Below are 25,766 nucleotides of genomic sequence, written 5' to 3' on the forward strand. Positions count from 1 at the left end.
TGTTACAAAGGCGTCTTCTTTATTCTTATCAGCATCACTGACTCTCAGGGTTCACATTTCCCAACACCGCTCCTCTCCGTACAGTAGTTAATGTGCAATCTCACTTGTGGGCCTGGGAGGGGTGGGGGCTTGGCTCTGGGTGGGGAGGGCATTGGCACTTCACATGGGCCAGTGGGTGATGGCCTGTCCCCATGAGAGGCATGGATGGGTGGGAGGGTGGCCACTGGGTTTGCCCCTAGTTGTCTTTCCTGCTAGGTGGGTTACTTTGTCACTCTCCTGGGTACTTGGGGTGGGGAGCATGCAGCTCTCAGGAGGGCAGGGCAAGCAGCTGACCGCCAGAGGAGGGGCGCAGGGGTGGCTCCTGAGGTAAGGCACAACCCTGTCTTTGGCTCTCCTAGTGAGTAGTTTTCTCCCCTGCACCCCTGGCTTTATACCTCCCCCACCCCAAGCCCCGGGAGTCAGGGCCACCTCCTGAGGTGCTTGGAACCAATGGGCTCTGCTGCCCACTCTACTACAAGACCTCTCAGTCCCATGGAGCTGCCCCCTTACTAATTCTGGGCAGGGAGCACAGCCTGCCCTCACCATGGCCAGGCTCAGCTGCTTGCCAAGTTCCAGGAGATTGTGCTTTGGGATCTTTGCTGGGGGAGGCGGGACAACAGGCCAGGGCAAGGGTGGAGGGAGGGGGTATGACTAAGGTGCTTGTGCTTTAGCTAGGGGTGTCAACTCCCCTCCACTTGGCCACCCAGGGCTAAGGTACTGGGGGCCAAGTCAGACCCAACACCCCACCCTCGCCATCAGATGTTAAGAGGGACCCTGGCAGATTAGAGGGTGCTGCTGGCCTGGAGGCAGGTCTCCAGATCTGACTCAAAAGGCTCCATCCCACCTTCTCCAATCCTGCAACCCCCTGCCTCTGAACAGAGGCAGCTAGAATGCAGAGTGGGAAGAGGGAGGGAGGTCAGGGCTAGAACAGAACCAGTGAGATGGTGAAATGACATTAATGGAGGGGGTAACAAAAACCCTGTGCTCACATATTAAACTCAGAAACCCAAGAGCTTGCTCCTGGAGAGTTAGAGTGGAAAGGAACGGCCAGAGAAAGCTCCACAAACCACCAACAATGGATGTGGACCCTGCCCTGCCTCATCCCCCAGGAGTGGGCTCAGCCAACTGGGACCTGTGAACACCCTTTAACTGTAGTCCTGGGGGAGAGGAAGCTGGTTGGATCCACAGGAGCCCTGGGGCACTGGGACTGGGCCCCTGTGGAAACATGCACCCACATTCCACACACACACACATTCAGTTTTCCCTGCATCCTGCCTTCCACAGCCCAGGGACCCAGGGGACCTCAAGACACATTCCCATTGATTTGAAAAATAAAAGGAAATCTTATACTTCAATATTTCATTCGCTAAAAAAATGTTTCAAAAAGTTATGTACAGGGGTGGGGGCTGGGAGCCCTGCCCAGGGTCGGACGGGAGAAGGGCAGCAGCCACCCAGCCTGCTCCCTGGTTCCGACCCCGGTCTTGCTGCCTCTTGATCTTCGTGTTTTTAAAAGCAAACACTCTACACAGGCACGCACGCACGCACACACGCGCACACACACACCCACAAATTCTGCCAGACTGGAAACCTGTCCTGAGACTCTCGCCTGCCCACAGGAGCACTGCTCTCTTAGAACCAGCCTCGTGGGCTGAGGGGCCCACAGAGGCAGAGCAGGGAGGGATTAAGAGGGGTATGATGGAGGCTGCCACAGAGGGTCAGTTTTAGAATTTCTTTAAGCCTTTTGGGCTTGTTTCCTCAGCTGTAAAGTGGACAGTCCCTCTTGGCCTCACCTACCCCAGCCCCAAGGTGCAGGGACAGACGAGAGGGACAGGAAGGCGCTTTTGGAGACATGGAAGCACTGGGGTTGGTGGTGGGAGGGGTCCTGAGAACCCCTGGGCCCATGGAGTCCCAAGCAGCCACAGTGAGGGGCAGGCTCTTCTGGAGCTCTGCCCATCCCCTAGCCGGGCCTGGTGCTGGGAAATGCCTAAGAGGAGGGGAACCAGGGCTCCCCATGAGTGTTGAGGAAGGTCACAGATCCCACCTGATGCCTGTCCTCTCCTGACCCAGCCCAGCTTGCTTTGGGGAAAAGGTGTGGGATGACAGGGAGGCAGGGAGGCTGGGAGCATGCAGCACCCCCTGCAGGTTCTGGGGAGGGACAGACAGTAGCTCGTGACTAAGGTGGTAGGGGATGTGTTGTGACAGGAGGGGCTGTCTGTCTGAAGCTGTATTCTATGCCCATCGGGTTCAGCTCTTCCTCAGGTTTCTGAGAAAGCTGCTGGAGGTGCTACCCTCTGCTGGGTGCAGTGCCTGGCTTTGGTCTGCCAGCTCTTGCACCCTGACAGAGGGCATGGAGTACCCCTCACAGGTCCTGGAGAGGGACAGACAGTAGATTGTGACCGGGTGGTAGGTGGGGGGGTGTGATAGGAAGGGGAGTGTGACATCCTGTAAAGGGGGTGTCACACGTATGTTACTGGAGAACCTCAGCTGAAGGGCCGGCCTCGCCATCGTGGCTGGCTGTCTCGAAGCTGTGTTCCATGCTCATCATGTCCGGCTCTATCTTGCCAGTGTCGCTGATAAAGCTGCTGTAGCTATCACCCTCCACCAGGTGCAGCGGCTTGGTCTTGGGCAGCCAGCTTTTACGTACCACTCGGCGGGCATTGGTGCACATGTCAGCTGCAATGGCATTCATCTCGCTCTCCTTGAAGTTGGGGGCGAAGTTCTGGCAGTAGTCTGTGGGGGTAGAGCAGTCAGCTCCGGCCTCAACTCCTCCCATTAAGTCTCCCAGCTTCTATGTCTAGTGGATCCCACTATCCATACAAAACTGCTGCCCACCTGGGCTCCCGCTCACTTAGGGACATGTAGTGCTGTAGGATTCAGAGCCTGGAAGGTTGCCAATGCAAACCTAGGCATTCCCTGACAAGTGGCTGCCAATGCCACAGACTTGCCCGTTGACAGGTCTGGCCACTTCAATCTTCTCTTGACTACCCTGGACAAAGATCCTCTTCCTTGACAAAGGCACTCAGGTCCCTTCCATACTATGTGCCCAATGTGAAGAAACCCTAATCGCAGCCTCTTTCCCAATGAGTCACAAGAGAACCTCAGAACCACTCCACCCCTTTTCTAATGTGGCTGTGGCTGACCCTGAACTCTTGAGTGCTTTTTCTTTTTTTTTAATTTTGTTTTTTAGAGACAGGGTTTCTCTGTGTAGCTCTGGCTATCCTGGAACTCGCTCTGTAGACCAGGCTGGCCTCAAACTCAGAGATCCACCTGCCTCTGCGAGTGCTAGGATTAAAGGTGTGCACCACCACCACCTCTGCCCAGCCAGAACCCTTTTCAAGTTTTAAAATGTATCATTATTTGGATATATGGCAGTCAGAGAACAACTTGTAGAAGGGATGCAGGGGGTCAAACTCAGGTTGTTTAGCTGCTGAACCACCTCACTGGCCCCAGACACCCCATTCCCTTTTTTTGAGACAGGGTCTCTCTACATAGCCCTGGCTGTTCTCAAATTCACAGAGAGTCACCTTCCTCTGTCTCCTGTGTGCATGCCACCACACCTGGACACAGAAGCCTTTTAAATTGATTAGGGTGGACAGCCAGTGCGCTCTAGGGATCTTCCTGTCTTGTTTCCCCAGGTCCAGGATTTTAGATACCCAGCTTTTGTTGTGAATACTAGAGAGCTGAACCCAGGTCCTCATGCTTATGAGGCAAGCACTTTATCCACTGAGCCATCTCAAAACTCAACTCCTAGCCTGTATGCTGGCACAGGCTTTTAAATCCCAGCACTTGGGAGTTCAAGGCCTGTCTGATCTAGTTAGTTCCAGGCCAGCCAGGGAGCAAGGACTATGTAGAAAGATCCTATCTCAAAAAAACCAAAACCAACAAATCGACCAAACCCAACTTCAACCATCTGTCATATTAAACACTGAAGGAAAAAACAAAAGCCCTCTGAGCAGTGGTGGCCTTGAATCCCAGCACATGGGAGGCAGTGACAGGCAGATCTGTGAATTCGAGGCCAGCCTGGTCTACAGAGTGAGTTCCAGGACAGTCAGGGCTACACAGAGAAACCCTTTCTCGAAAAACCACCCACCCACACCCACACCCCAAACAAAAAACAAATAAACGGACAAAACAAAACACCAAGGCCAAAACCAAACCAAACCAAAAACGCACCAGCCCACCCCAGAGCCCAGCAGAACACTCACACTTGACAGCATGGAGGACGCGACTGTCCAGCGGCTTGCGTCTAGGGTCATTGGTGGAAGAGCGGATGCCAGTGCCACAGCTATTGGCCAGCGTGTTCCTGGAGGTGGGGTAGAGGAATGGAGGGCATCAGAGTTCCTGGTAGAGGTGTGAGGGGACAACCTGTTCCCCAACCCTGGGGTTCTGGGGTGTACCTCACCTGTCAAAGAAAGAAGCCAGGAGCCGCCGCAACAAGACCTTGTGCCTCGTGCCTGCACTGACGTGGCAGTTCATGAGCTGTGCCCTTGTGATGTACACATTGGTGCCTAGTAAGAGAAGTCACATGCTCTGGACCCAAATCTCAACTCACCTAGTCTGAACACCCAAGTGTGCCAGAGGCACTCTGAATACACCTAGGTAGGTACAACAAGATGCCAGAGGCCAGAAAGACTAGCACCCCCAGACCCCTGCGGTAGTGAACTCCAGTCTTCTGGCCCAGCCACACTCCCTCCCCACTAGCTCCTATGACCCAGAAACCTATACACTGGTCTTTGATGAGAAGCAAATCAGCTTCTCTCTCCTCCCTCTCCCTGTTCCTTTCTTTTTGGTTGAGACAGGGTCTCGCTATGTAGCCAGGCTTGCTTCAAACTCTGAATCTAGGATCCTAGATGTGTTCCATCCCACCCTGAAGACAACCTGGTACCATTCTCCCCACCACCTCCCCTTTGTGGTGCTTCAAATAAAACTTGGAATCTAGCTGAGCAGTGCTGGCGCACGCCTTTAATCCCAACACTCGGGAGGCAGAGGCAGGCGGATCTCTGTGATTTTGAGGCCAGCCTGGTCTAGAGTGACAGCCAAGGCTACACAGAGAAACTCTGTCTCGAAAAACCAAACCAAAAAAACCCCCAAGAAACAAAACAAACAAAACCAAAAACAAACTTGGGATCTCTCTAGCATGCTGGTATGCTACACTGAGTGATACCCCAGCCTTATGTTCAACTAACTTTTTTTTCCTTTTTGAGACAAGGCTTATGTATCCCAGATTAGCCTCAAATTTGCTGTATAACTAGGGTGGACCATGATCTTTTGACCCTTCTGCCTCTACCTCCAGTGCTGAAATTATAGATGTGTACCACCATGCCTAGATCATGCAGTGCTTGGTATGGAATCTAGGGCTTTATGTATGCTAAGTAAGGAGCCCCCAGCCCAAAATCATCTAATTCAACACCTCTATTGTTAGGACAGCTGCTACCAAAGCTGTCCAAATGAGAACTGAGGATGTCAGCTGCCCTGGACACACAGATAGGGCGCTAGTTTGTAATAACTGTGACGAGACCAGAGGTTGCAGAGCAAAGGGATTGGGGGGGACTAAAGCCCGGCCAGCAAACCTGTCACGAGCTCCAGCTTCTCGGAGGGGTCACCTTCATCATAGAGCTTTGGGTGGCAGCGGTTGCCAATCTGGTTGATAAGTTCAGCTGGAAGAGATGCCAGGTCTTGTCGCACCCGGATTCGACTTCGAGACTCGAGGACCACCTGCTCAGGGAGGGCCTCTACCTTCTCAGCTGTGGGAACAGTGGCAAGTGTATTCATGTTATGCACACACACACACACACACCTTCTCACTGGGACATCAGTGTATTCATGTTATATATACACACACACACACACACACACACACACACGCACACACACGCACGCACACGCATGCAAGCCCACGGGAGGGGTGGCACTCACCTGTCTGGCCAACGTTCAACATACTGTACATGGTGTACATATTGCAGATCTGACGGTACTGCTCATCTGTACCCTCTTCACCTGCATCTTCTTCTTCATCCTCCTCATTGTGGTAGGAGCCAGGGCTGTCACTGGTGTAGGCACTGGAGGTACCTGGGCTGGTCCGCTCTGACATGCTGGGTCCACTCACACATCCTCCCACTGCAACCACAGCCACTGCTGCTGTAGCTGTGGCCACTGAGACTGGCTGGGGCATCCGGTTAGGGGCTAGGTCTGGTGTGGAGAACTTGGCCATCTTGCGACTGCCATTGTTGCCACCACTGCTTCCAGCCTCCTTCTGGCTGCTATCCCACAGCCTCTTGGCCATGGGTGTGCACTGCACGGAGTCCAACTCCTGTTCTGTCTTGACTCGTGACACAAGGGGCAGTGGCGTGCTACAGGCTGGCCAGCCCAGTGTCTGCGCTACAGGACTCTGAGGCTCTGAAGATGGGGCCTCCTCCGGGTGCAGGCCCTGGGAGTCGCAACTTGGAGAGCTAACTTTGAGGAAGAACTCGGTGCCCTTCTCCATAATCTCCTGAATCTGCAGGAAGCCAGCTGTGTAGATGAGCAGGAACTGGTCCCCCATGTTCATGCTCAGCCGGCCTGTATAGCAAAATGTGAGGATCTGCTGGAATGACTGTGGCTGCACAGCGGCTGGCAGTTCTACCACAGCACTGCGGCTACTGTTGAATAGGTCCCGGAAGTAGGAGCTGCTGGCGGCCAGCACAGCACGGTGGGCCTTGAAGGCGTGGCCCTTAACCACCACTGACACGTCACAGTATAGTCCCTGCAGCCGCTGCTCATTGAGGCACTCAAGGATGCTGTTGCCAAAGTTTGGAATCTCCATCTGCAGGGTCTGCGCCATGGCAGCAGCTGCGTGAGGACAGGAGATAGATACTGGACAGGTCAGGTGGCAGAAACCAACATAGGCCCTGCCTTGCCTCAGCAACCTCACCTCCTGCAGAAGAGCATGTGGGAGCCACAACGTCCACATGGTGAAATCTGTGATACAGCTAAGTGGCAGTGCCACCTCCACTTCCTGTCCCCACACAGCCCTGCCTTTAAACAGTCATCCCGTGGTTATCTGCAGGGGACTGGTTCAGGGGCACTACAGATATTGGAATCCGCAGCCACTCAAGTCCCCTTGCTTTCTTGTGTTGCTAGGGATTAAACCCGGGGCCTTCAGTGTGCTAGGCAAGTGCTCCACCACTAAGCTTCTGGGCTTCATATAACTCAGGGTGGCCTTAGAGTCTTGGTCTTCCTGCCTCCACCTCTAGAGTGCTGGGGTTACTGATGTGGCTCCATACATTTTTAATGATCTCTAGAGGACTTGTAATACCTGGTTCCATATAAGTGCTATATAAATACTTTCCATCCTCAAAATTCTTGTCTGTTGGAGACAGGTTTCCTGTTATAGCTGGCCTGGAACTCAGGGCATTCCTCCTGCCTCAGCCTTCAGAATGCCAGGATAATAGGTGTGAATACCTGGATTTAAAAATGTTCTGGGCAGGGGCTCAGCACTTAAGAGCACTTGTGTTCCTTCAGAGGACCAGGGTTTGATTCCAAGCATCCATATGGTGGCTCACAACTATCCATAACCCTAGTTCCAGGGGATCCAACAGGCACACATATGGTGTACATAAACGCATGTAGGCAAACATCCACAAACATAAAATAAAGAAAAAATTAAATGAACCTAAAAAAACTTTCAAAATGTTCTGGGCAGTGCTGGGGATGGTACCCAGTGTTTTACATAGCTAGGCACATGCTCTACCACTGAGTTTCACCATCAGAAGAACTCTTTGTGGATCTATGGTTGGCTGAATGTGAGGATGCGGGACCTGCAGACTCTGAGAGCAGATGGCCAAGATCAGTCTTTTAGAGCACGCAAGAAGACACAAGTATACTGCACCAACATTCTTACATTCTATGTAAGAATGGCCATTGGCATGTCAAAACCACTGTCTGCAGCCCAGAATATGACTGTTGGCACTCACTGTTCATGCTGCTAGTCACCATGGAAGTGTACATTCAAACCATAATGCAAAACAGGCATCACCTCATACTGTTGGCTTGAAAGCAGGAACAAAGCAGGCAAAAGGCTGGGGTGTGTGAACAAGGCTCTAAGTTCAGCCACCTCCATCCCCACTGTAAATAAAATACGGCAGGTAGCACACCACAGGTAAGAACTCTGAACTCTTACACACTCTGGAGAGAATATAATATGGGAAAGTACTTGGAAAAAGTCTCAACGTTCTTCATATGATAGGAAAAAGCCAGACAGAAGGACCACAGGACATATGATTCCATTTATACGAAATGTCTAGAACAGGCAAATCCATTAACACGTGAAACATAGTTGCAAGGAGCTGGGAAAGAAGAAATAAATTTGCTTAGAGCAAAGGGATGTGTACTTATTCTTGGCGTAATGAACTATCACTTAAAGTTAACAATGATCAGGGCTGGATGGCTCAGCAGTTGAGAGCACTGGCTGCTCTTCCAGAGAACCACCGTTTAATTCCCAACACCCACACGGCAACTCACAATTGTCTGTAACTCCAAGATCTGACATCCTCACAAAGACATAGATGCAGACAAAACACCAATGAACATAAAAATAATTAAAAAAAAAAAAACAACAACAATTGATCAATGATAGACTGTTTCCCAACTCTGAATACATGAAAGACCACTATGCAGCCAGGTTTGGTACTCCTAGCAACTCTGAAGGGCAGAGAAGGGGAGGATCCACTGAGCCTAAATATAGAGGTTAGCCTGGGCAATATAGATCCCCATCTCAAAAATAAGTAACTATTACAGTTTAAAGGGGTGGAGTGCATGGTTTATCTCAACAAAACTGTTGAACAAAAACCAGCAAATAGGGCTGGGATATAGCACTTGCCTACATGGTGCTAGGGTTCTGCCCTGCCAAATCCCCACCCCCAAACAAACAGAAAAGGAGACCACAATCGTTTCCCTCTGCACAGAACTAGAAAGCTGTGCAAAGTACATTTTTCCGATCTTAAATTTTGTACTTTGTGGGCATACTGTTCATTTGCAAGATTAAAAAAGATCTCTTACTGCTTTTGTGTATGGTCAGGTTTCTGCTATGTAGCCCAGGCTTGCTCTGAGCTTGCACTGATTCTTTAGCTTCAGCCTTCTCTGTGTTGGGGAGCCTCCACACCCAGCTCAAATTCTGTCTTTCTTTCTTTCCAATTCTTTCTTTGGAGACAAAATCTTCTTATACATCCCCAGGCTAGCCTTGAATTCACACACAGATATCCACCTGCCTCTACTTCCCAAGTGCTGGGGTTAAGTTTACTGGGCTTACTTAAATGGTTTTTAAGAAAATGACTCAGTTGGAGGAGAACACCCATGTTGTCCCAGCACTCAGAGAGTAGGCTAAAGCAAGGTCTCACTATGTCGCTCTGGCTGGCCTGGAGCTCACTATGCAGACCAGACTGGACTTAAACTCAGAAATACACTTGCCTCTTATTCTGGGATTAAAGGCATGCGCCATCACTCTGGGCTTTTTTTAACAAAGTTACATTTATTCATTTTGTGTTTTGCCCCCAGTGTATCTGTGCACTGCCTATGTGCTTGGTGCCCTTAGAGGTCAGAAGAAGGAAATGGAGTTATGGATAGTTGTAAACCATGGGGATACTGGGAGTCCAATCCGAGTCCTCTGCAAAAGCAACAAGTAACTCTTAATTACTGAGCTCTCCCCCCCCCCTCTCTCTCTCACACACACACACACACACACACACACACACACACACACACACACCTTAATGCATATGTACACACACATACCACAGCACATGCATGGCAGTCAAAGACAACTTTATGGAGTCAGTTCTCCTTCCACCTTTATGTGAGCTCCAGGGATTGAACTCGGGCTGCCAGGCTTGTACAGAAAGTGCTTTTATCTGCTGAGCCATCTCACCAGCAAAACAAATCTGAAAATCTAGCAAATTGGGCCTTGTCTTTGCTTCATGAAGAACCTACTGGGGCAGGCAATTCACCCAAGCAGCACACCTGTGTTCCTTGACTCTAGGACTGGACCAGGCATGGTAGTATTTGCAGGTAGTCCCAGTTACTCAGGAGGCTGAGGTAGAGGACAGTCTGAACACAGAGTTCAAGATCAGTTTGGGCCGTATAAACCAGATCTCTCAACTGTTTCTAACCCCAGTTCCTGGGAATCAGATGCCCTCCTTGGGCATGGCATGCACGGTACACATACATGCAGGAAAAACTCCCATACACATAAAATATAAATACCCACCAACAGTATTTTTAAAAAGATTCAATCATCAGCCCTATTGCTTCAAATCTAATTCCATGTCTAAAACAAGAGTGGGGGACTCTGAAGCATTATCTTGGCCTCCTCTGACAGCTGACCTAAGGACAGCCAGAAGTTAGGATCAAACTTGGGAACTGATGTCACTGAGTTTCAGACCTTGATATTGCTGCTGACTTGTTGTCTGTGGGAAGAGGGCTGACAGGGTGTTTCCTGGGAAGAGACCACGGGCTCTTGGGGAAAAGGGCCTTGGACAATAGACTTGAGCCCCACCAAGGTCACACAGGCATGGCAGTGGGTCCCACTCCTGCACCACAAAAACAAACAAGCAAATAAACAAACCAGCTCGTTATGATGGTGCATACATAGCAGTAGTCCCAGCAGTGGGTAGAGGAAGTAAGCAACAGTGCTGGTGTGAGCTTTAGAGACCCAGTCTCAAAACAATAAATCAAATCAACATAAAGAAAAAGGAAAAAAGGAAAAGAAAAAGAAAAACTAGTTTGTATGTCAAAATCTGTTTCTAATGCAATAGTTAAGCAGGACTTTGGCAGGCACAGAGGCACACAATTATTCTCTGGGCAAGTGGAGTCAAAAGATAAGTTTGAAGCTGGGGCTGGCAAGATGGCTCAGCAGTTAAGAGCACTGTCATCCCTGGTTCAATTCCCAGCACTCACACGGCAACTCATAACTGTAACTCTAGTTCTAGGGGGTCTGATGCCCTCTTCTGGATTCTGCAGGCACTGCATGCACATGCTGCAGACATACATGCAGGCCGAAAGAGTTTTCAAAAAAATGGGGAGGGGGCAGGCCTTTGGGAGGTAATTAGTTCATGATGGTTCCACCTTCATGAGATACCAAGGAAGCCTGCTCACCCCTTCCCCTCCCACCCTCTCCAGCCCTCAGCAAACAATGAAGACTAAGCCTGCAGTACCTTCATCTTGAACTTCCAGCCTCCAGAGTGTGAGCAATAAATTTCTGCTGGGGCAGTTCAGTGGCAAAGTCTCTGGTTCCAACCTCAGCAGCACCAATGGGATATATACATTCCCATTCAGACAGTATGAAGGAAAAGTAAACATCCTGATAGTAAAGAGAAAAGTGGTCTATGTAGACCAGGCTGCCCTTGAACTCACCAAGATCTGCTTGCCTCTGCCTTCCAAGTCCTAGGGCGCGCGCGCGCGTGCGCGCGTGCGCGCACACACACACAAACACACACACACACACACACACACACACACAGAATTCATTTTCCCTCCCTGAAAGTCTGTCATTAAACCTATGGCAGGAACAGGATGAACAGCAGTTCCCTTTCACAGTGCCTAATAACAGCTCAGACAAGACCATCTCATTTCTCAGGATATTTCCCGAGATGAAATGAGCCCTCCTAACATCTGATTCAGGAGAACAGGCCAGAGAAGCAAAAACAGAGGCCTGGATCACACAAAGAACAGGGGCCAACTTTGTTCCTGAATCCTATCCATGAAACAGACAATACTGAGGCAGTCGGGAGCCCTGGATGGGCCAAGCTTCACCATCCAGAAAAGGAGTCGCTGGCTACCTGGGGACCCTTACCATAGGGTCTCCAAAGGTCAATCTGGTCTGGTTCTCCTCCTGCCCATGCCCCTCCATCTTCTTCTTCCTCCATTAGCATCTCCAGGAATGGGCATCTCTGTCTGCTCCCTCTTCCTCCTTGCTCTAAGTAGTCCCTGCACTTTACCTTCTGCCTGTAGCCACTTCAGATCCTTACAGAGCACAGCAGCTGTTTTGCCTGTCTTCATGGAGCCCTGACCTGGGTAATGCCATCAGGTCTGATTTTAAGCCTACTCTTCCGAGTCACAGTCCACTCTGAGCACCTTCAGACCCAAAAGACAGAGCAGGGGAACAAAGATCAAGTGCAAAGTCTCTGAGGTGACAGGCATAACTAGTATTAGCAGTGGAGCTGAGGGAGGATGGTTCCACTGCAGATGGGCCTTGATGAGATGCACTGGAGACCATGCAGGACCATGGTACCAGCAAAGGGACACATGTTAAACGAGACAACGCATCAACTCTTACTTGTTTTGAGATCAAGTCTTGGTACATGTAGCTAGTCCAGTCTAGCTCTGGACCCTGGCTGAGAGCACCTACAGGTCAGGTATGATGACTGTTTCTCCCCATTCATCAAGTAAGAAAACTGAGACTTGAGTCTTACCTACCTGGAAGGCTAAAGCAGGAGGACCACTTGAGCTAGGAGTTTAAGGTTCCATATAGCAAGACTATGGTAAAACACAGTAAACAACAGAACAAAGACCTGCCTGGAGAACTCACATCTCTTCAAACACAGCTGCCCCAGTCCTTTGTATGATTGGCATAGTGGTACATAGAATGTAAACACTTCCTCTGGTAGCTTGTTGTTTTTGGTGCTGGGGATAGAACCTAGGCCCTCTGCACAGCAGGCTAGTGCTCTTCTGCTGAGTGACACCTCCAGTGCTTCTACACTTTAAATCACCTCTAGATGGCTTCCAGTACCAAATCTAATAAAAATGCTACAGAAGAGATGTCAGAAGCCAGCTAGTTGCAAGGCCAACGAGATGGCTCACTAGGTAAAGCTTGCCCCCAGAATAGTGATCCCCAGGACCCACATGGTAGGAGAGAACTGACTTCCCCAAGTTGTCCTCTGATCTCCACACCCTGCCAAATAAATAAATTAAAATTTAATTTTAAAAAAGTAAATACATAAATCAAAGAAGCTAGTTATATGCCCTACTAACCCCAGCATTTGGGAGGCTGAGGCAGGAGAATCATTAGTTCAAGATTGGTCTGGACTATGTATGTGTAGCTAGATCCTGTCTCAAAACGGTATTGTTTAGGGGATAAGGAGAAAAAACAAGTCTGTTCAGGGCAGGGGGTGCAGGTCAATGGAAGAGTGCTTGCCCAGCAGGCACAGGCTCTGGATTCCGTTCTTAAAATCACAAAAAGAGCCTGGCAGTGGTGGCGCAAGCCTTTAATCCCAGCACTCGGGAGGCAGAGCCAGGAGGATCTCTGTGAGTTTGAGGCCAGCCTGGGCTACAGAGCGAGTTCAAGGAAGGTGCAAAGCTACACAGAAAAACCCTGTCTCGAAAAACCAAAACCAAAACCAAAAAAACCACAAAAAGAAGCAAGTGAAGTGTGTACATGTTCAAGGTAGACACAACACTGTTTTTGAGTAGTTTTCAATTTATGGTCAAGTATTGCAGATGCAGAACCTGCAAACAGAGGTATTTCTGTATTCCACCAGGCTTAAATCTCTGACAATGTTTGCCACTGGTGATGTATATAGTACTACTGGCTTGATATCAGTCTATGAAAAAAATTAACACAGGCTGGTGACATGGTTCAGTGGGTAAAGATATCTGCTGCTAAGCCTGGCAACCTGAGTTTAATCTCCAACACCCACAAGGTGGAAAGAACCAACTCCCACAAATTACCGCCCCATAAACACATTTTAGGACTAACACCAGAACCACCTCAGTTGTTCTTAGCTGACATCAACACCACAGCTATTATTGGTATTGTCTCTTGTGCACCTTCCTGTCTGTAAACTGTCATCTTAGGCCTTTCACTGTCTCCTAGAACCCGTACTGCTGCAGGGATTACCCATCAGGCAGTCGTCCTGAAGGGTTCCTCAGTACTTTCACAGTCCAGTTCAGCACACAGACAACAGGAATCTCCCATAATTCTCCCCGTCCCCCAAAACCAGACACCAGGTATTACTGGAGCACCAAATCAATGTCATTTACACCAGGTCATTCTTTTGTTGTTGACAGTCTCACTATGTTGCCCTGGCTGGCCTGGATTCACCTGCCTCTGCCACCTAGTCCTGGAATAAAGGTGTGTATTACCATGTCTGGCCACCAGCTCAATTCTTAGTGGTGGAGCGCTATCCTACACAACTGCCTTAGGCTAGTAAGTAACCCTGGCCTAAGACCTCTAGCCAGGGTCTCAGGGCTAAGTAGAGTGGCCCAGCAGTGACATCTGACTCTGCTCCATCAAAATATCCACTCATCCTCATCTTCTCTGCTCTACTTAGAAGACACCAGGCACAGAAGTCCCACAAGTTCTAACTTTTGCACCTCTGCTGAGAGCAGACAGGACGACAAGCATCCTTGGGGCACAAACGATGACATGTTAGTTCTGACCTGCCTGACTCTCTCTCCCAATCCTACCCACCCACAGACAGGGTCAATGCACTTCAGGGAAGACACCATTAGCAAACAGGCCACTATTGCAGGTTTCAGAGAAGAAGGTTACATGAAGAAAGGACTGCTTCAGTTTTATCATGAGCCAGATAGTGATGAAAACACGTAGGGCTATCTAGTCATGGGCTTGAATCAGCTCCAACACAGAGGAGTGCTCAGTATAATCCAGGGGTAGAATCCTAGTATGGAAGGGAAAGGAATTCACAAGAAGAGGACACACTCACCCAGCACTGCCTCAAACTCTGCTCAGGTGTGCAGCTGGGCCAGGCAGGTGCTGTTTCGCTGGCTCTGGCAATGAACCCCTGGGTCAGAGCTCATTGGCCAGTCTTCTAATGGGCCTGTACAGCCTAAACACAGATTTCCAGAAAGCCTAGTTCATGAACCTGAGGTGGGTGGTGGTGGACAGATTTTAAGAGACTGAATGGCTGGGCTGTGGTGGTACACGCCTTTAATCCCAGCATTTGGGAGGTAGAGGCGGATCTCTGTGAGTTTGAGCCTGGTCTACAGAGTGAATTCCAGGACAGCCAGAGCAGCACAGAGAAACCCTGTCTTGAGAAAAAAAAGGGGGAGGGGGGCCTCTGGATATAAGTCAAGGGATCTGAACTTTGCCTGGGGTGTTTGGGAGACCCATGGGATCCTCTGACTGGATTCTTCTTTCTTGTGGACAGCATGAAAGATCTCTGCCCCACACCAGGGTCATCCCTCACTCTATTCCCACAAAGACAGAATGTTTGGTAACTCAGCAGGAGCCTGGCACACACTCAATAAAAGCTTTGAATGTGTTGTCCTCATCCAGAACACCACCACCCCCAACCTAACTTCCTTCTTATTCAGATCATGGCTCTTCTTTGACTACCCAATGGAAATCTCTCTGGCCCCACACCACTGACCATCTCCTCGCCTTGGTATACCATCGTCTTTAACAGAGCAGCCTAGTTTCTCTGTTCCTCTGGGGACCATTTCCTTGTCTAAGTTTGGTCACCATCTGAACAGGAATTGCCAGAACCAACTCCTGATGAATGTGTTACTCAGAGCAGCTTCTTCAGTTCCCAGCAAGGGAACGGCACAGAACACTGAAATCAAACTGAAATCCACTTCAGCCTGAGTTCACACTGAAAAGCAGGTGTGACCAGTGCACCTTCTGTTCTAGTTTCAGGTGGAGGTGCCGGCTAACCATTTCTGCCTCCATACTTCAGGGCCAACTAACTCCTACCAGTTAGTTCTGCATTCCAGCTGTGACTAGTTGACACCATCTGTCCTCAATAACCCACCCAGCTGAGGCCTGGGAGCAGCCCATATATGCCCTAGCAACTTCCCTTGGTCCCTCAACAGCCAAAGCACAAGGTTGCAGCAGCAACCAGTGGCAGGAACAAAGGCAAGTATAAAGGTTCTGAGGCGACACTAGTCCACTAACAGCGGCAGGGCTGTAAGGAGAGCTGCAGCAGCAGAGTGCAGAGAACAATGCAAGCAAGCACTAAGTTCTTTACACAGGTTGCTGGTCCAATCCCCAGCCCCAACAGAACCAAGATACCAGGGCAGAGGCAACTGGTGGTGGTCGTGGTCTGGAAACTCCAAGGAGATGAGGGGAAAGGGAGAAAAGTCATCATCAAACCCAGGATTGGCTGGTACCAGTCACCCAGAAGTTTGTGGTTCCTGCCTCTGGTGCTAAGGATGTCCAATCAAAGCCACCAGGACAACCTGTATGTGGTAGCTCGTGCCTATATAATCGTAGCATTGGGATACCGAGACAAGAGGGCCATAGTTCAAGGCTAGCATAGGCCACACAGTAAGTTCAAGGTCAGCCTGAGCTGGAGTAACACTGTCACTGCCCCCCACAACCCAAGAGCAACCAAAAACCAACAACAAAAAAAATACTAAAACAAAACCTAACCCCCCAACACACACACACACACACACACACACACACACACCCCTGCCCAGGAATACACTGTTAACCTTGCAATTAGTCCAGAGCTGGAGCAGTTTGATAAGAAATCGAAGCGGGGAAAACAAAGCCTAGGCAAGCAAAACAAAATCCACTCCCAAACCACCAAGACCCACTTTTATAACCACCTCCTATAGCCTGTGCCCCTGGCTCCCAGATGCGGAATGGAAGAGAAAGTATGAGCAGGCCTCAGCTGACAGGCCCCACACACTTTTCCTTGAACTCCAGGGAAACTTGATCCATCTGCAAGGGGATTGATCGAGCCACTCCAGGCAGCCTAGAAAAGGCCAGGTCCAAGAAGAGTCCATCAACAGGGAATCAGACCAGCAGGAATTTCTCTGCTGGTGCCCAGGAGGGCCAACTCGATTTACTAGGCATAGGCCACAGTCTAGTCATATGACCAGGGACAAGCCCCGCCCCGAACCTCAGCTTCTTTCTCTGAAGAGAAAGCCTAAGACCCATTGGTGGTGAGCTATCAATGGGCTTACTCGCCGATCGGCTTAGCATACTACCTGGCCTAGAAGGAGAACCAAGGAGGGAGGATGGGTCCCGGAATCAGGAGCCCCCAAGGCAAGAGTCAGGATGTGTAGGTGCCTGTTTGGTCTCAAAGATAGAACAGAGCTTCAGGCACTCGCCATCCCAATATTTTACCTGCGAGGGGACATAGAATTAAGGCCCAAGCAGCAGGTTGGGCCTGGAAAGCTAGGGAGCACAAACAGGCTGTGAGGTCTTGTCTCCTAGACTTGAGACCCCAGGTTCCGGCGCCAGAAGGCTGAGAACGAATACAGGACTCTAAAACACTCAGGTAAAGTCGGCCGGGCTGTCTCTCTGCAGGGTGGGTGAGGTGGGGGTGGGGGATGAACGGGGGCCATCCATACGGAAAACACGAGGTTTGAGCTAGGTATCCGGTGCAGCCCACGCCAACTCCCACCCACCCGCTGGCCGGTCCCTGCTTAGCAGCTGGCCGAGGCTTCAGAGAAGAGGCGTGGGACAGAGGAAACCCCCCGGTTCTGACCCTGGGCAAACACTTGGGAAATGGGGGTCGGGGGAGGCAGACTGCTTAGGTCACACTGGCTTTCCTCACCTGCCCCCCCCCCATCCCCACCAGCCCAGTCCACAGGCCCTGCGCCTCTCCAAACTCCCAACACTCAGTCGGAGCCCCCGGCCTTACCTGGCGCCCCCCACCCCCGCGATGTGCCTCACCCTCCGCACATCTCTGAGCCCTGACCTCGCGTGACCCCCTGCAAACATCCCTGGGATCTCCAGTCCGCCCCCACGCGAGCAGGCTCCGCCCCCACCCACCGAGCCCCACTTCCCGGGCTTTTCCTCGCTGTCCCCCAGGCCTGTAACCTGACCCGCCCACCCCTCCCCTGGGCTCCCTACCTGCGGGCTCCGGCCCGGCGGCTCCCCTGCAGGCCCTCTCCCCTGGGCGGCGAAGCCTCTCCCCCCCCCCGCCCCGGCCAGCCCGAGGCCTCCCCTCCCCCTCCGGCCTCGCCCGCCGCCTCCTTACAATGACTCCCTCCGGCCCTGCGACTTCAGGAGCCGGCGACCGCCGCCTCCCTCGGGCCGCCCTCAAGCCCCGCGGGCCTGGCCCGGGGCCGGACGCTGTAGGCCGCCGGCTGGGACCAGGCCACCTCAGCCTCGCCCTCCCGCCGCTGTCAGCATCGCGGACTTGGCTTCCCGCTCCTAGCCGGGCGCCCCGGGGCCTCCCCTCCCGGCCCTCGGCCGGAACCTCGGATGTCCTCGGGCCGCCCCGGCGGGAGGAGGCCGGAATTGGGCCTGGGGCGGGCCATCTCACCTGCGCTGTGGCCGCGCTCCGGGGCCTCCCGGCGGGCTCCGCAGCGGCAGCTGGGGCCGGGCCTGGGCCCGGGGCGCGCCCCCCTGCGCCTCGGCCTCGGCCTCCGCCTCTGCGGCCTCCGCGGCCTCCGCCTCAACAGCAGTGGTAGCCGCGGCGGCCATTCATTGTGGGCCAGGCCGCCCCAGCCGAGCGCCGAGGAAGCGCACGGCGCAGCCGGCAGGGAGGAAACGGCGTCGGCCCCGCCCCTTAGGCAAACTTAGCTGCGCTCCGAGCGCTTTAGTTCCCACCGGCTTCTTCCTCCAGGGTCTCAGTTCTGTAGACTTGTCTAGTTAGTTGCGTGACTGTGGGACAGGTTGTTGTTCCAGGTACAGTTTTAAGCTCTTTATGGGAATGAGGTTTCATGGAACTGAGGGAACTCGCTCAAGATCACACAGAGGGAAGTGACGGTGAATGCCAAGATTTTTAAGCATAGGCTCAAGAGGTCAATGAAGCTAAGACTTAAGGTGCTTACGCGATGTCAAGTTCTGTTAGCATTTTGCACTAACTCGGGTAATTATGTTTCATAACGTTAAAGCGGTCTGGCTACTTTTCAGATGGGGAAGCAGAGTCAAGTACAAATAGTTCTGACTGGAGAGTAAGAGCGTATACTGCCCTTGCAGCATAGAATTCAGTTCCCAGCACCCACGTCAGGTGGCTCACAGTTGTTTACAGTGCTAGAAGAACCACACCTCTTTGCTCTTCGGGGATTTGCACACAAGCGCACAGACATTAAGAATAAGATCAATCTAAAACAAAGCAGGTACTGCCGGGCCTGGTAGTTAATGTCTGTAATCTCAGCATCTGGGAGACTGAAGCGGGAAAATCTCCTGAGGAGTTCCAAGCCGCCCTGGGCTAGATAGTAAGTTCCAGAACAACCTGGACCACGAGTACCTTTTACACCCCGTTGAGAGAGGGAGAGAGCTTGCGAGGCGAGCTGCACAGCTCACATCACGGATGGCCACACTCCCTGCCTTCATACATTAGGCCAAAACTCAGAGGGCTTACGGTCTTAAGCGGCTCCTCTGCACACTTCCCAGGCACTCGGTTGTTTGATCTTTGCTCTTTCTTGGAAGCTAAGATTCTTATTTACAGGTAGGAAATGAGAGTCTTACATTTTAAGTAACTTGTTCAAAAGAGTATGTGGTGGGACTGAGACTCAAAGCCAGTGACTCCTATTCCAGAGCCTGAGTTAACCTGTAAAGTGCACACGGGGGCATCTAAAGGTGCCAAGTTTCTCCGGCTTTTGTCCTGAACTAAACTGCAATGAAACTCCTTTGTAGAAGAATTGCACTATTAAAAACCACGCATGTAGCGAGCTCCGCACTTCCCTTCCTAGAAGAATATTGATCCTGGTCGCCCACCGTGAGTCGTGTCGTTAATTGGTCAGCCATTGTCATGTGATCGGCCCGCCCTCTTTGCCAACATGGCCGCTCCCAGGTCCTAATGCGCGAAGCGTGCACCGCGGCTGGTGTCCTGTGAGCGGAGAGGTGAAGTGTGCTCGGGTGTGGATGTGTGTGGGGTGGGGCTGGGGGTGGGCTGGCTGGCTGGCTGGGGGTGGATCTGCGCTGTTGGCCTCAGGCTCTACTGAGTCCAGTGCCTTTGGAAACGCAGGCCTTATCGAGGCCAGGGGGGTTTAGTTCCTACTTTATAGATGTGTAGGCCACCCCCGACGACCCAGAATGCAGCACTCTGACCTCCCTCTGCCCTTCCCCTTCCCTCGAAAACGGCAGGAGGGTTGAGGCGCCCGTGGATGTCCCACGCGAGGACGGTCCTGTGGCTAAGCCGCCCTCTCCGTCCGGCCCGCATCCTCTGTAGAGCTCAGTTCATGGAACAGAAGGCCCAGGGGCCGCCCTCTCCACCAGCGATGGAGAACGGCACCCGGCCCTGTGAAGAGCGCCCACCCGCGGCCCCGGAGGCGACTATCACCGAGGGCGCCGCCAAGATCGTCTTCCCCAACGCCAACGAGGTTTTCTACAACCCGGTGCAGGAGTTCAACCGGGACCTGACGTGAGCAAGGGTCGGGGATCAGCTTGGCCAAGGGAATGGGTCACTGAGGTAGAAGATATTCCGGGAATATCAGTTCGGGGCGCGCACAACTCGAAGGCCAATATTGGGGAGAGATGAGTTGGTAGGGAGGAGTCAGCTTTAATCGAAGGCCGGCATCTTGAAAGATGAAGGCGCGCACCAGGAGTTTTTATTGTAAGGGTCAAGGTTATACATGCCATTTAGTGTTCTTGGGCATTCAAGGAGTGTCTCCCCCTTTTCCTTTTCTTTCAACTTGGTGGTGGGCTTGGACTTCCCAGAGCTGGTTCCTGTAGTTGTATTCACACAGACTTGTTACTTTTCTGCAAGTCAAATTTCACATCAATTTGCATGCTTTGAATTGAGGACCGAGGGCCGACCTTTCAAAGGTCACTATCAGGTTTTCTGGGTCTAAAGATCTAAAGATGCAACAGTTAACATCTTAGCCCTTGAGGTGGGGGTTCTCTTTATTTATAATTTGGTGCAACAGAGAGACGAATTTATGGATTAGGGAGGGACAATAACCTTTCAAGAATGTTAAAGGGAAGACTTCGGACCGGATCACAGCTGACCACCCCACCATCCCCCTCCAGATGTGCTGTGATCACTGAGTTTGCTCGGACTCATCTTGGGGCCAAGGGAATCCAGAGTAAGTGGAGGTTCAGGCCTGGGGGTAGAGGGTCACATAAAGTTCATTTCCTACTTTATTTTTTATTTTTTTTATAGGATTTATTTATTTATTATGTATACAATGTTCTGTCTGCACATATCCCTGCAGGCCAGAAGAGAGCACCAGATCTCATTACAAGTGGTTGTGAGCCACCATGTGGTTGCTGGGAATTGAACTCACGACCTTTGGAAGAGCAAGCAGTGCTCTTAACCTCTGAGCCATCTCTCCAGCCCCTTCCTACTTTATTTTATTTTGGTTTTTCAAGACAGGGTTTCTCTCTGTAGTTTTGGTGCCCATCCTGGCACTCGCTCTGTAGCCCAGGCTGGCCTCGAACTCACAGAGATCCACCTGGCTCTGCCTCCTGACTGCTGGGATTAAAGGTGTGTACTGCTGTCACCACCACCCGGCATTTCCCACTTTATCCATGGCTCTCTTTGGGCTCCTGAAGCCTCTAGGCTCTCTGTTCCTTCTGCCTTTCTCCTGGGATTTGGGGAAAGACTTTTCTGGCATGTATCATCAGGAGTTTGACGATTTGAAAATTATGGTGGAATTTCTTAAAAGGATCATTGATAGCCTCTGGTTTTTGCCTGGGTGTCTGCAGTCAAGGTACCAGGAGAGAAGGACTTGCAGAAAGTGTGTGTGAACTTGTCTGAACAAGAAGAGGAAAAGGCTGAACAGAAAGAGGATGAAAACCTGATCCCAGGAGACCAGCCTCGGACAGCTGCAGTTGGTGAGATCTGTGAGGTAGGGCCTGAGTAAGCGGTGCAGCTTGGGGGTCTGGGTGATAGGAAGGAGCTGAGGAACTACAGAGGGTGGTTGTGGGAGATCACGAGGGCCCAGAAGAAAGATGGAGACCTAAGCATCAGCCAGCAAAATGGCTCCCTGGTAAAGCGCATACCAAGAAAGCCTTAAGACCTGAGTTTGATCCCCAGAATCCGGGGTGGAAGGAGAGAACTGAGTCAATAGTAAGTGATATTATTAAAAAAGAAGACAGACACGTCTTTGCTTACTTCTAACAGGAAGGTCTACGGGTACTGGAAGGCCTGGCAGCATCTGGTCTACGCTCCATCCGATTCGCCCTAGAGGTTCCTGGCCTCCAGTCTGTGGTTGCCAATGATGCCTCTGCCCGCGCTGTAGAGCTTATAGACCGAAACGTGCACCTCAATGGGGTGGCACATCTTGTACAGCCCAACCAGGCGGATGCCCGGTAGGTTGATTGGCCGTTTTTGTCATTGGTGGGGTGGTGCTGGAGATGGAACCCAGGGCTTCGTGCATGCTAAGCAATAGCTTCCCGTAGGTTTTAGTCAGGCCTGCCCAGAGCCTGCAACTTACACCTGGAATAAGGCTACCTGATGACAACCCGAGTCCTGTTTAGCCTCCAAGTATGACCTTGGGTGGGTTAGCCTCTTGGACTCTAATTCCCTTGTTCCTAAAAGAATAATAATTTCATAGGGGTATACAATTACATTTTTCTAACTTTTGTTTCATTTGTCTGTGTTTGAGAAAGCACTAGTAGGTCCTCAGGCTTGTGTAGGAAGTGCTGGTACCCACCCAGCCATCTGGGTAGTCTCTTCAGAGCCTGTCATGGTGCTGAAATATATAGCTCAGAACTAGCTTTGTAACTGAAGATGACCTTGGATTTTTTTTATTTTTTTATAATTCAAAAAAAGATGTACTTCATTTTATGTGTATGAATGTTTAGCCTACAGATGTGTGCCTGGGGCCCTCCAAGGTCAGAAGACGGTGTCAGATACCCTGGAAAGGGAATTACAGTTAGTTGTGAGCCATATGGGTTCTGGGAAATGAACTCAGACCCTCTGCAAGATCAATAAGCACTCTTAACCAGTGAGCAAACTCTCTGGCCCTTTTTAAAACTTTAAATTTCATTCATTCATTCATTCATTCATTCATTGTGTGTGTGTGTGTGTGTGTGTGTGTGTGTGTGTGTACACGTATACACATGTACCTACATATATGTACAATTTACAGGGATCATTTCTCTTTCCACTTGTGGGTCTGGGGATAAAACTAGGTGGCTCTGACCTTATGTAGCCCTGGCTGGCCTGAAACTCTGAGATCTGCCTCCCAAGTGCTGGGATTACTATCACACCTGGCTCTGACTATGAATTTCTGATACTTGAGTCTTTACCTGAGTGCTAGGATTACAGGCGCAAGTTACCACACCTGGTTTATTCAGTGATGGGGATCAGATGGAGCCTAGAGCCAGGCAAGCACTCTGCCAACGGAACTACATCCCCAGCATGAAAAGTCCCTTTGGTGAAATGTCTCGTGAACTGTAGGTGTGACCTTGAACTACTCTCTCCTGCCCCCACCTTGGTGCTAGGATTACAGGCTTGATTGCAGGAGTCTTGTTTGTTTGTTTATTTATTTACTTACTTATTTTTGAAACGGTCTCACTTTGTAGCCCTTGATGGCCTGAAAGTCATAGAGATCCAGTTGCTTCTGCCTTCCCAGTGCTGGGATTAAAAGTGTGAGTTACCACACAGGCCCATAGCAGGATTCTTAAATAATGGAAGTGTATTGCCCAAACTCTATACAAGGGTGTTTAATGATGAGAACTGTATCTGTCTATAGGAACTTAGTTTTGACACATCGTCTGACCAATTTGATCTCGTGCTTTTCTTCAGTCTTCCAAGTAGCTAAGATTATAAATGTATACCAGCGGGCTCCAGAAATCACTTTCTTTTCTAACACCTTGTAGTAACACTGCCAACCTCTTGCCTCGGGCTGTCTTTCTGGGACCTGTTCCCACTCTGTTGCCACACCTCCTCTGCCAAGTGCTGCACTTCATCTTGCTTTTCAGCTTTAAGTATTTTATGTGTATGATTATTTTGCCTGTATGTATGCATGTACAGCAGATGAATGTCTGAGGAGGTCAGAAGAGGGCATTGGATCTCTGGAACTGGAGTCATGGGTCACTGTGAGCCACCTCATGGGTGCTGGGAACTGAATATGGGTCCTATGCATGAACAACAAATGTCCTTAATCGCTAAGCCGTCTCTCCAGCTGTATTAGTTTTGTTTTTTTGTTTTGTTTTGATTTTGAATAGGTTGTTACTCTAAAACCCTGACTAGCCTGAAAGTCACTATGTAGACCAGGATAGCCTAGAACTGACAGAGATTTGCCTGCCTCTACCTCTCAAGGGCTGAGATTAAAGATATACACCTGGCTTTTTAAAAACTTGTGACTATAATGCTACTGGTTTGAACAGTGATATAATTTGAGATTTGGATGTCTTGTTTTAAAAATCAGTTTTTTGCATTTATTGATTTATAAAGGGTATACTTGCCACAGCTCATCTGTAGAGGTCAGAGGATAATGTGAGAGAGTTGGTTCTCTTCCACCACGCATGCCCCAGGGATTCAGGTTGTCAGTTTTGGCTTTACCTGCTGAGTCGGCTCTCTACACTCCCTCAGTTTATTTTTTAGTTTTTTTATTTATGGACGTGTATCTGTGTGAATGTGTGCACCTTTGTACAGATACCCACAAAAGGCAGAAGAGGGTGTCAGATCCCTTGGAATAAGTTAAAGGCAGTGATAAGCCACCCAATTTATATGCTGTGGATTATATGCTTGGATTCTCTGGAAGAGCAGGAAGTGCTCTTCTGAACCAACTTCCCATCCCTGTCTCTGCTACCCCCCCCACCTCCTTTATTTTTTATTTTATTATTATTTTTTCTTTAGGCAGGGCTTACTATACAGCAGAGGAAGTCTAAAACCCATGACAATCCCTTACCTCAGCTGCATGGCTTACAGCCCTGTGGTATGATGCTTGCATAGCGTGTGTTAGCCTTGGGTTCAGATGGGAACTGACAGCTGTAGACTCTTAACAGTACAGGTGTGCACTGCCCTGCTGGGCTGGTAATGGTTCTGTCATGAGAACATTGTAGAGTGTACTCACACAAGAGAAGATTGCTGTATCGACGGGTGGGACTGGAGAGAGAACTCAGCAGTTAAAAACACTGCCTGCTCATCCAGAGGACCTACGTTCTGTTCCCAGCAATATCAAGGCGGCCCCAGAGATCTAACTCCCTTCTCTGTCCTCTGAGGGCACCAAACACACGCATGTTGCACAGGCAGGCATTCCTGCAGATAAAATATTAAACAAATGAATCTTCTTTTTATTTATTTATTTATTTTTTGGTTTTTTGAGACAGGGTTTCTCTGTAGCTTTGCGCCTTTCCTGGAACTCACTCTGTAGACCAGGCTGGCCTCAAACTCACAGAGATCCTCCTGGCTCTGCCTCCCGAGTGCTGGGATTAAAGGTGTGCGCCACCACCGCCCAGCTGTGAATCTTCTTTTTAATGTCACCAGGTAAGCGACGCTGATACTGTTGGTTGATCTGGCCTTCACTTGGGTTGTCCGGCTCCCTGGAGTGTCCAGGTGCAGGTGTCACTGAATCTGGCTTCACTCAGTGGAGTTCTTGCTGCTGTCGGTTTGCATTAGGCATGACCTCAGTTTTCCGGGCCGGCCCGAGCTCACGGTCTTCCTGCCTCAGCCTCACAGTTAGCTAGGTCTGCACTACCAGGCCTGGCACAGACCCAGTTTCTTGCTCCCCATTTATTTGTTTGCTTGTTTATTTGTGTGTGTGTGTGTGTGTGTGTGTGTGTGTGTGTGTGTGTGTGTGTGTGGAGACCTGTGAGCACAGGTACCTGAAGAGGTCAGAACAGAGTGTCAATGGTGGTCATGCTGAGGCGACTCAGCATGGGTGCTGAGAACAAACCTGGGTCTTGTGTACAGCAGCTCTCTCTCTCTCAGTCACTG

General features: G+C 50.6%; 2 protein-coding genes across 7 annotated transcripts in view; one reads left to right on the top strand and one right to left on the bottom strand.

The window, feature by feature from the left end:
- On the bottom strand, window positions 1–18,438 carry Nacc1 (nucleus accumbens associated 1). 2 transcript variants are annotated; one of them, XM_028861807.2, is made up of 6 exons: window positions 18,252–18,438; window positions 5,956–6,867; window positions 5,610–5,783; window positions 4,442–4,547; window positions 4,245–4,342; window positions 1–2,769 (listed from the first exon to the last, which is right to left on the bottom strand). In XM_028861807.2, exons 2-6 carry the CDS (start codon window positions 6,857–6,859, stop codon window positions 2,507–2,509), a joined length of 1,545 nt encoding a protein of 514 aa, XP_028717640.1. In that variant the 5' UTR covers window positions 6,860–6,867; window positions 18,252–18,438; the 3' UTR covers window positions 1–2,506. The 2 variants fall into 2 exon arrangements, with proteins under 2 accessions (XP_028717640.1, XP_037061935.1); XM_037206040.1 differs by lacking the exon at window positions 18,252–18,438 and having other exon boundaries at window positions 5,956–8,517.
- Trmt1 (tRNA methyltransferase 1) overlaps window positions 16,601–25,766 on the top strand; it is a 14,380-nt gene continuing 5,214 nt past the window's right edge. Inside the window, exons 1-6 of one of the 5 annotated variants that reach the window (XM_037206038.1) lie at window positions 16,601–17,258; window positions 19,571–19,777; window positions 20,021–20,297; window positions 20,906–20,961; window positions 21,584–21,726; window positions 22,002–22,189. In XM_037206038.1, the coding sequence (XP_037061933.1) occupies window positions 20,041–20,297; window positions 20,906–20,961; window positions 21,584–21,726; window positions 22,002–22,189 (644 nt within the window). In that variant the 5' untranslated portion in view covers window positions 16,601–17,258; window positions 19,571–19,777; window positions 20,021–20,040. Of the gene's footprint in view, window positions 17,259–19,050; window positions 19,778–20,020; window positions 20,298–20,823; window positions 20,962–21,583; window positions 21,727–22,001; window positions 22,190–25,766 lie in introns of those variants that run through there. The other 4 variants (XM_028861801.2, XM_028861804.2, XM_037206039.1 and 1 more) reach the window with 4 other exon arrangements.

Source organism: Peromyscus leucopus, chromosome 5, assembly GCF_004664715.2.
Source record: "Peromyscus leucopus breed LL Stock chromosome 5, UCI_PerLeu_2.1, whole genome shotgun sequence".
NCBI lineage: Eukaryota > Metazoa > Chordata > Mammalia > Rodentia > Cricetidae > Peromyscus > Peromyscus leucopus.